Consider the following 9655-nt stretch of genomic DNA (forward strand, 5'->3'; position numbering starts at 1 on the left):
TGGTTAGTTATGACCTGCACAAAACAGATGCTCAGTTCGTTCATTCTATTCTATTCTATTCTATTCTATTCTATTCTATTCTATTCTATTCTATTCTATTCTATTCAGAGAATGCACACAGGGAGGGGCAGGGAGAGAGAGGGAGAGAGAATCCGAAGCAGGCTCTGCACTGTCAGTGTGGAACTCTCCACGGGGCTCAATCTCAAAAACTTGAGATCATGACCTGAGCTGAAATCAAGACTTGGATACTTCACCAGCCGAGCCATCCAGGCGCCCCAATGCTCAGTTCTTATTGTCCCATCTCATGGCTTGATCTGAGCAACTGATTAAATTCTTTAGTTGTGTGTGTGTGTGTGTGTGTGTGTATAGATATATATTTTTTTACTTTAAAATTGTTTTTAATAGTCATAATTTTTAAAATGTGTAAGGTTCAGAGCAAAGACAGAATTTCATATACCAGTCAAAGTCTATCCTTGATTAATCTTCTAGAGCTCAATCTCTCAGGCAGTGAAGAACATGAAAGAGAATGGGGAAGTAGAGGGGGAAATGTGTCCTTTCTCTCAAATATATCTTATTTATGTGCATTTGGGAAGATCACACCAAGGACATGAATGAGACCACCAAGGACAGGGGTCTAGTCTGGGCTTCCCAGGTCCTGGATTCTAGTATTGCTGTTTGGTCCCAGGCAGCTGTTTTCCTCTCCAGGAAGGGGGGGACAGCAGGAGAGGGCATGGGGAAGAGCAGCGATGGTCAGGGCAGACGCCATCCGGCATTCCAGAAAGTATGTAGCAACAGAATATTATTTAGTCTTAAAAAGCAAAGAGCTCCTGACAGAGGCTGCAGCAGGGATGAACCTTGACAATATGATGCTAAACGCTGTGAGCTGGTCACAGCCACAATGACCAATGCTGTAGAGTCCCTCTCGCAGGAGGCACGGAGAGCAGCCCATTCACAGACTCAGGAGGCGCCGTGAGGAAGTGGGGAAGTGTTCGTTCTAATGGGCATAACATTTCAGTCGAGGAAGATGAAAACGTTCTGAAGATGGATGGTCCTGACTCTTGCGCATCAGTGAGTATACTTCAGGCTACTACATTGTACCCTTAGAGATGGGTAAGATGCTGAATTTTATGTTGTATATATTTTACCACAATTAAAAGAATATATAAAATCCTCATTTTTTCCCCAAGATCCCCTCTGCATGGGGAGAAATTCCCACCTGGCTGACCAAGCTTCCCTGAGTTTCTAGCTCTTTCCATGCTCTAGGACATGACTCCCGCTTAACAGGAGGAGTAGAAGTAGAGCCAGTAGTAGAGCCCCAGGCAGCAAAGAGCAGGTGCCAGGGTCTGGGGACAGACACCAAGGTCCCCAGATTTGCATTCAGTCTGGCCTCCATGAGAAGGACCCCCTGGTGATAGGGAGTGTGTGTCGTTTGTCCTCATCCTTCTTCTAAGGGCACAGGACAATGGGGCTGAGGGAATAGGCAGGTTTGACCACTGTGCTTGCTGAGGTGGCTGTGGGCGGTTTGTGGGGACAGGCTCAACACCCTTGTAAGAAAGCCTCAGGCCACACCGACTTGGAATGCTTTACTGACCTAAGCCCAGAGGGCTACGGGATGGGTTCCAAGCAGGGTCTGAACACAGGAAGGGAGGCCTGGCCAGCTTTCAGTCAAGGCTCAGAGGATGCAGGCATGGTCTTCAATGACTCTTTACATCTTCCCTGTAATAGAATAGTCAGTTTCCTTGTTGGCCTGCCTTTTGGTGGCCTAGGGCCAGAGCCGGACCCCTTACCCACCCCCTTCAACAGCCACCCTCCCAGGGACCCCCTCAGCTCTCTCACTTCCCGCCCTGATCACTGCCACCCTCGCCTTCATCATCTCTGTCCACCCTGTCATCCCCTGTGAAGGTTACATTGCTGCCTTCCCTGGGCAGCACCACCACTAACATGAAAAGGTCTAACTATATTCACCAATACCGCTTCCGTCTTTGCCATCCATACCGCCTTCAGCCACAGCCTTGCTGTCTCTACCCTGGCACCTCCACTCCCACTGGTGCCAGCGCCTCTTCATGACACATCCTGGTCGTTCCCGACATCCTCACCCCCCATGGTAACATCACCACGGCATCGCCACCACAGTCCACACTGTACTACCTCCCTTCCCACGAGCACCACCACCTGATCACCAGCACTGCTTCCCCTGTTTCTATCAGAGGACTCACCACAGGGCTTTGCAGACCCTCTGACAGGTCTCTTCAGACTGAAAATTGTTGGCATTGCCCTGACAGCCGCCATAGACAAAGGGCTCACATCTACTGGTTCTGGGGTTGTAGAAGTAGCGGTTGAAGGAGGCTTGGCAGGGGCCCGAGACTCGGTGTAACTGGCACAGGGCAGGCCGGGTTTCAGCCAGTTCCTGGGAAGACTCTTGGCTGAAATAGACTGCAGGGGTGAGGAGGGACAGGGACTGTCACTTAGGTGTCCTTTTAAAGGAGTGATATAAGTATTTTTCTTTTAGAAGCATGTCTTCTACGCCATCTAAGCCCCCTGCTAAGTGCTTGCCATATGTTGCATGATCTAAATGACCTTGTGGAGTAGATATTACTGTCCCTCCTCCACAAATGAAAAAACGGAGGCTCAGTGATGTTTGGTCATCTTCCAAAAATCATAAAACCTAGCAGTTGAGGCCTAGAGTTTGAAGCCATTTCCAATTTCAAATCCCAGGCTCTGCATGCTACAGCTTCTCATTACTTGACTCAAGCTATTGGGTGTAGCCTTGTTTACAATTGCAAACAACCATACTTTGGGGAAAAAAATAAATATTTACCAACAGGGGATTGAGGGATTACATGCAGTCATTGATAAGAATAGTGCTGATCTATATGCATCAACACGGAGAGAGGTCCTTAATTTTGTTGAACAAAAATCAAATGAAAGAAGACAAGATCCAGAATGGTCCTGTTAATGTATAATATAACGATAAGCCCGTCCAGTGATGATTAGAAAGTTGTTTACCACTATATTTGTAGTAATTTTCCTGTGTGATGGAATTTCAAGTGATTTTTATATTCTAATTATTTTTAGTGTAATTTAAACGACAAAGAACAAGTATCATTTTTTTATAACTAGGAAAAAGGTATTTAAACAATCTTCAGTATCCATGAGTAATCAAAAGATGGACATATTTTACTAAATCACTTGTTATTTTAACTCCTTTCCTATCTGGCTCTGGTTATCACATGAAGTGATTTATCAAACATATGTGTATGTACCTCCTCATGTGTGTATACGCATGTGTGTATACCCACATCCTCACCCATTATTTGGCTGTGGACACATGGGATCTCAGTGTTCACGGATGCAACACACACTGGTTTGATATGTACACTCCCCAACAAGGATTCACCCTCAGGCAATGAGCTCATGGGTCAATTCTGCTCCATGGTACCATTTTGTGAATCCTCAATTGATATGACATTCTCCATATCCTGGGAGAACCCATTCTTCCCTAGAATTGGAAAGAAACCATTCTAGGAAGGGAGTTCAAGGTCTTTCATTAGGGCAGCACTTACCAATCTTGGTGGGACATTAGAATCCTCTTGGGAACTATAAAGAAATCCCAATGCCCAGGCTTTACCCAAGACTAATTAAATCAGAATCTGGGAGTATGGAACCCACATAGCCCCTAGGTGACTCCAGTGTATTGCCACATTTCAGAACCTGATCTCCTTTTTATTTAAAAATATTTTTTAAAAATATTTAAAAATATTTTATTTAAAATTATTTTTAAAAAATAAATATTTATTTATTTTTGGGAGAGAGAGAAAGAGAACAGGGGAGGAGCAGAGAGAGTGGCAGACACAGAATCTGAAGAAGCCTCCAGGCCCTGAGCTGTCAGCACAGAGCCCAATGTGGGGCTCAAACTCACGAACCTCAAGATCATGACCTGAGCCAAAGTTGGACACTCAATCGACTGAGCCACCCAGGTGGCTCTGATCTCCTTTTTAAAGCAATATGAAAATCTATGTTCTCTTGTAAGAATTCTAGGAGTAGGATTCTGGAGGGCAGGATTGTTTGGGCTGTGTAAAATAGGGGACGCACTTTTTAACTTCACACACTTCCATATTATTTGTCTTTTTAAGACAAACCCATGCATTGCTTTGTAATAAAAATTACATTTGGTGAGGGTTGAATTAAATCAAACAGACATCTGTGAGGTCTGACCCCAGATCTTCCCCAGACTACATGGAGACCATAGATACAACTCCTTCTGTTTCCTCCCCAAGTGGAAGTGACCAGATGGTCCTGTACAGCCAGCCCCCCACCCTATGCCTCCCTCTCACCCACAGGCTATGGGTCTCAGGGGTCCTCTTTTCTTTTTCTTGAAAGAGCGAGAGAGTGAGAGAGTGAGCGAGAGCGAGAGAGAGAGAAAGAGAGAGAGAAAGGGAGAATCTTAGGCAGGCTCCATGCCTAGCACAGAACCTGATGCAGGGCTTGATGTCACGACTGTGATATCACGATCTCAGCCAAAATCAAAAGTCAGACGCTTAACCAACTGAGCCACCCAGGTGCCCCTCGGTGATCCTCTTTATATCAGCTTACCTGAGGTCTTTCCTAAGCTGTCAATGCCCACCAGGCCAAGGGCGAGGAGCAGGCTGAACTTCATGGTGCCAGTAGATGAGTGTTCTAGACTGGGGCTGGGAGGCTAAAATTTATACCTGCAGCTGAAGCAGACGTGCCCTATTCCTCAGAGTTGAGGGAAGTATCTGGATGTTTATTACTTGGAAGAGGAAGTACCCTGGGCCAAGAGTGTTGGCCCAAAAGAATGGGACGTCTCACCCAGAGACAATGCCAGTTGCCTGGGAAGGCTTTTCGAAGGCTATTGAGCAAGCGCCCTAAGTCAGTGCTTCTGCGGCACCTGGAATGCCAGTCCTTAGCCTCATCTACTGCACACTTGAGTTCCTGTGACCTTGGACTGGTAAGTGACTTTTCGGGGTCTCGTTTTCCCTATTCCCTATCTGTAAAACAAGTGGGCTGGACAACACGGTCCTTAAGACCCCAGCTTAGCTGTGTTCCATTCTGTTGTCACTGGTTCCCATCCAGATGCTCCCAGCTCGTTGTCTCAACATCCCAGGAGAGAAGACATAGGCCGTTGCTCATTGCTTTATTTCTTTAATTTAGGAATAATGAGTTTATTGCTTTATATAAGTTATCATACTTATTTTTAAAAGATCAAGCTATACTGAATAGTACAAACAAGAAGCAAATCCCTCCCCCCAATTCTACCATAGTCCTGTGCAACAGAATTATAATGAAATATATTATAGTTTTCTAGTACCTGCATTTAAAAAAGTAAGAAGTAGGGGTGCCTGGGTGGCTTAGTCGGTTAAGCGTCAGACTTTCGCTTAGGTCATGATCTCGCGGTTCATGGGTTCGAGCCCCGCGTCGGGCTCTGTGCTGACTGCCAGCTCAGAGCCTAGAGCCTGTTTCAGTCTGTGACTCCCTCTCTCTCTGACCCTCTCCTGCTCACGCTGTCTCTCTCTCTCTCTCTGTCTCTCATAGAAATAAATAAAACATTAAAAAAAAAGTAAGAAGTAAAGCTAATTTTAATAATAGTTCCTCTAACTCAATATATCCGAAATATTACCATTTCAACATATGATCAACAGGTAATAAAAATATTAATGCGATATCTTACTCTTCTCTGTACTAAGCCTTTGAAATCTGGTGTGTATTTCACGTTTAGAGCGCATCATGATTCATACTAGCCACATGGCACGTGCTCAGTAGCCACGCGACATGACTACTATATCAAACAGTGAACTTCCACCATGTGAAGTAACTATTAGTGACTATTAGAGTTTACAGGCAGTATTTTCCCTGAATTTTTGCATATTGCCTTAATACATGAAGGGCAGTTTGATGGGGGGGGGGGGGGGAATCCTGGGTCATACTTTCTTTTCCCAGACCTGGGATCAGGGTGGACTTAGCTCCACTGAATTCTGCCAGAGAATGTTGCTAAGAAGTGGCCTGAATGTTTTTCTCCCTTAGAGGTTACTTTTTCTTCCCTAGCTGAATGCTTAAGGATTTCTCTGCTTCTCTTTGAGATGCAGTAATGTTAACAACATTATTTTGACATCATTCTGCATCTTTTTTTAAAACTGGGACTTGGAGGGCTTTTTCACTGTACGGATTTTTTAAGGGAAATTTTTTTGTATTCTTCTTTGAATATTTTCTGTTCCAGTTGCTGGATTTTCTACTCGACAGACATCAGTGATGTCAGATTATCGTCACTTGTCCTCTCGTACTTGTTAAAAGTGCGGCCCCTGGAGACAGACACATTTAAAGGTCAGCTTTTCCATTCACTATCTGTGCTCCCCCTGCCAGTCTGTTTAACCTCTCTGGACTATAGTTTTTATCTGGAGAGAATAATGGAAACTCCCTGCGTTTGGAGTCCCCAAAGCCATGCTCAGGTTCATTTCACGAAAATGACTCGGAAGTTGTTATACTTAAGGTTACAGCCAATGGATACAGATTGAAACCAACAAAGTGACCAAGCGGAGGGTGAGAAGAATGGAGGCAACCAGGCACAAGCTTACCTCCCCCAGTCCAGTCGCACAGGATGTGTTTCACTCCCCACCCAATGCTTCTGAAGTGTTGCCCGCACACCAAAGCCTGGGTTTTTTGGGTTTTCCTTGCGGTCAGTCACCAAGTATACGACCAACTTAGCCTAGCACAGGAGTCTTGGATTTGGGTGGTGAGCACTCTGAGAGCCCCAAGGTGCTTGACGCATACCACCAACTTTGCAGCTTGGCTTTGGAGATTCCCATCTGTACTACATCTGTTATTCCTTGCGCAAGAAGATTCCTTTATCTGTTTGTTTTTGTTTTTATTTATTTTTATTTTTTAAGTTTACTTATTTATTTTGAGAGAGAGAGAGAGTGAGCAGGGGAGGGGCAGGGAGAGAGTGAGAAAGAGAGAGAATCCCAGGCAGGCTCCATACTGCCAGCATGAAGCCCAACATGGGGCTCGAACCCATGAACCGTGAGACCATGACCTGAACAGAAATCAAGAGTTGGATGTGTGGAAATCAAGATTTGGATGCATGCGGCACCTGGGTGGCTCAGTTGGTTAAGCCTCCCACTTCGGCTCAGGTCATAATCTCACAGTTCGTGAGTTTGAGCCCCACATCAAGCTCAGTGCTAATAGCTCAGAGCCTGGAGCCTGCTTTGGATTCTGTGTCTCCCTCTCTCTCTGCCCCTCCCCAGCTTGTTCTCTGTCTCTCTCTCAAAAAATAAATTAAAAAACAAAACAAAACAAAAAAAGGGTTGGATGCTTAGCCAACTGAGCCACCAGGGTGCTCCAAGAAGGCTCCTTTAAAGTGGCAGATGCCCTAACAGGTTTTAATAGTCCAACTTGTGCCTACTTAGAATTTGATGTGCCATTGGCCAGGATTCCTTATTTTAATTTATTAACCCAAGTTCCCCAGCAGTTTATGCTGTGAACATACCTCAAGTCTTCGTGAGTTCCCTAATGGCTGCCACTCACTGTGGGCACTCCATATAACTGTCCTGTAACCTTTCCAGGATCCTGGAACCTTTCTGGAAACAATATCTACATGCACACACAAGTATATTGTTTGGACCAGAGAGCTGCACACAAGGGAGCAGAGCTCAAATCTGAGATTGACTCACCCACAGTCCTCAGGAACCATGAGAGGAACAGTGAGCCCAGACTGTTCAGTGGACTCCTCGCCCGGGTGTCTGGTTTTGGGCCACAGGCTGTTAGCAGACAACTTCGGATCCCTTCCTCATACCAAAAACTAATAAAAACGATTAAAGGTAATTTGGTGATACAAAATAACTTTATTTAACACTTCACAAAGTAGGCAATCTCCATTCCCGAGGAACTGCAAAGTAGAGGGCAGGTAGATTTTATAGGATAAAAAATAAGGAACAAGGAAAAGAAGGAAAATGAAGAAGGAGCCAGGAAATAAGTATAGAGCCCAGAGCCAGCCTGGCCTTTGGGGATTGCTCACCCGCTGTACTGTGTTTCTGGTCAAGCAGAGCGTTTGCAGAAGCATGAAAGTTTCAGTTTCCCGACTCAACAGCTTGGGTAGGAGTGGCTCCAGCTTGGGCTGAGAAATTTATTTCAACTTGGGCCTGAGATCAGAGCCTAACTTTCCGACTGGGAGTTTGGTGTGATAATGATGATCACAATAGGAACCTTGAATTATTGAGCATTTACTCCCCATGGGCACAAAGCTCAATCTTCTACATTCATTAGTTTCAGATACTCTCACAACAACCCTTAGAAATGGGAGTTGATTTTATAAACAACCCCATTTTGCAAATGAGGGCACCAAGGCCCAGAAACTCTAAGAAATTTGCCAAATTCAGGCCCTCCTGCCTGTGACACATGCTGTTGAAGGGGTTCAGGACAAGATTCCCCCAAATTGTGTCATTTTGGCATATGGACTATTTTTTTTTTAATTTTTAAATGTTTTTATTTATTTTTGAGAGACAGAATGTGAGCGGGGGAGGGGCAGAGAAAGAGGGAGACACAGAATCCGAAACAGGCTCCAGACTCTGAGCTGTCAGCACAGAGCCCACCGCGGGGCTCAAACTCATGAACCACGATATCGTGACCTGAGCTGAAGTCAGACACTTAACTGACTGAGCCACCCAGGCGCCCAGATCCTGCAGGCTCAAGAGGCATTTTTGCACCTCCCTTAACTCCCTGGATGAATTGAAGTTGGGGATCTTTCCCAGAGTCAGAGTTTCTACCAGAGATAATGTTTATCCGACTGACTCTTCTGTGTGGCAGGGCGAACATCTAATTACCAAACATCTACCCTTCTTATTGTCCTGTGACTTGCCCCCCTCCCCTTGAAAGCCCGACACCCCGATCCCATACTTTAGCCCAGGAAGGCCTCTAGACCTCATTTTACCTTTTTGTCTTTGAACTTCTCACGTGTGTGGTGCTTCCACACGTACAGAATTAAATTTGACTTTCCCCTGTTAATCTGTCTCCTGTCAATTTAATTCTTAGACCGGCCAGAAGAGTCTTTAAAAGGTAAAGGAGGGGCGCCTGGGTGGCTTAGTCGGTTAAGCGTCTGACTTTCGCTTAGGTCATGATCTCGCGGTTCGTGGGTTCGAGCCCCACGTCGGGCTCTGTGCTGACAGCTCAGAACCTGGAGCCTGTTTCAGTCTGTGACTCCCTCTCTCCCTACCCTCCTCTGCTCACGCTGTCTCTCTCTCCTAGAAATAAATAAAACATTTAAAAAAATAAATAAATAAAAGGTAAAGGAAAATGCTTCCTCTCCAAAGCCACCTTGCTGGTACCTTGTACTACTAGTTCAGCTTGTCTTAAGCATGAGATAGGAGTTAAGGCATTTCCTCTCCCAAGGGCACTTAGTGGGTCCTGGTGATCCAATGACAGCTGGACTAGAGGGTGTCTCTGTAGTAGCTGGGTGAGGGCGACATTGTACTGTGGAGCCTCATTACCTCGCGCAGACAGTGTGATGTGGTGCAAGTGCACTGAAATCTACTCAATTGCTTAATCCTCTGAGGGAGAGGGGGTCTAGGGGACTCCTTTTTTGCCAAAGAAGTCAAGTGACTTGTACTGGTCACACGGTAGACATTGTGACCATTTCAAAGAAGCA

The 9655-nt window shown here is 45.4% G+C and overlaps 1 protein-coding gene across 1 annotated transcript; it reads right to left on the reverse strand.

Annotated features, from left to right (window-relative positions):
- Positions 1 to 1832: 1832 nt before the first annotated feature.
- Positions 1833 to 4657, reverse strand: LOC120242630 (kunitz-type serine protease inhibitor IX-like). Its single transcript, XM_039248514.1, has 3 exons — positions 4594 to 4657; positions 2217 to 2433; positions 1833 to 1920 (listed from the first exon to the last, which is right to left on the reverse strand). Exons 1-3 carry the CDS (start codon positions 4655 to 4657, stop codon positions 1833 to 1835), a joined length of 369 nt encoding a protein of 122 aa, XP_039104445.1.
- Positions 4658 to 9655: the final 4998 nt, after the last annotated feature.

Source organism: Hyaena hyaena, unplaced genomic scaffold, assembly GCF_003009895.1.
Source record: "Hyaena hyaena isolate Hyena2069 unplaced genomic scaffold, ASM300989v1 scaffold_312, whole genome shotgun sequence".
Lineage (NCBI taxonomy): Eukaryota > Metazoa > Chordata > Mammalia > Carnivora > Hyaenidae > Hyaena > Hyaena hyaena.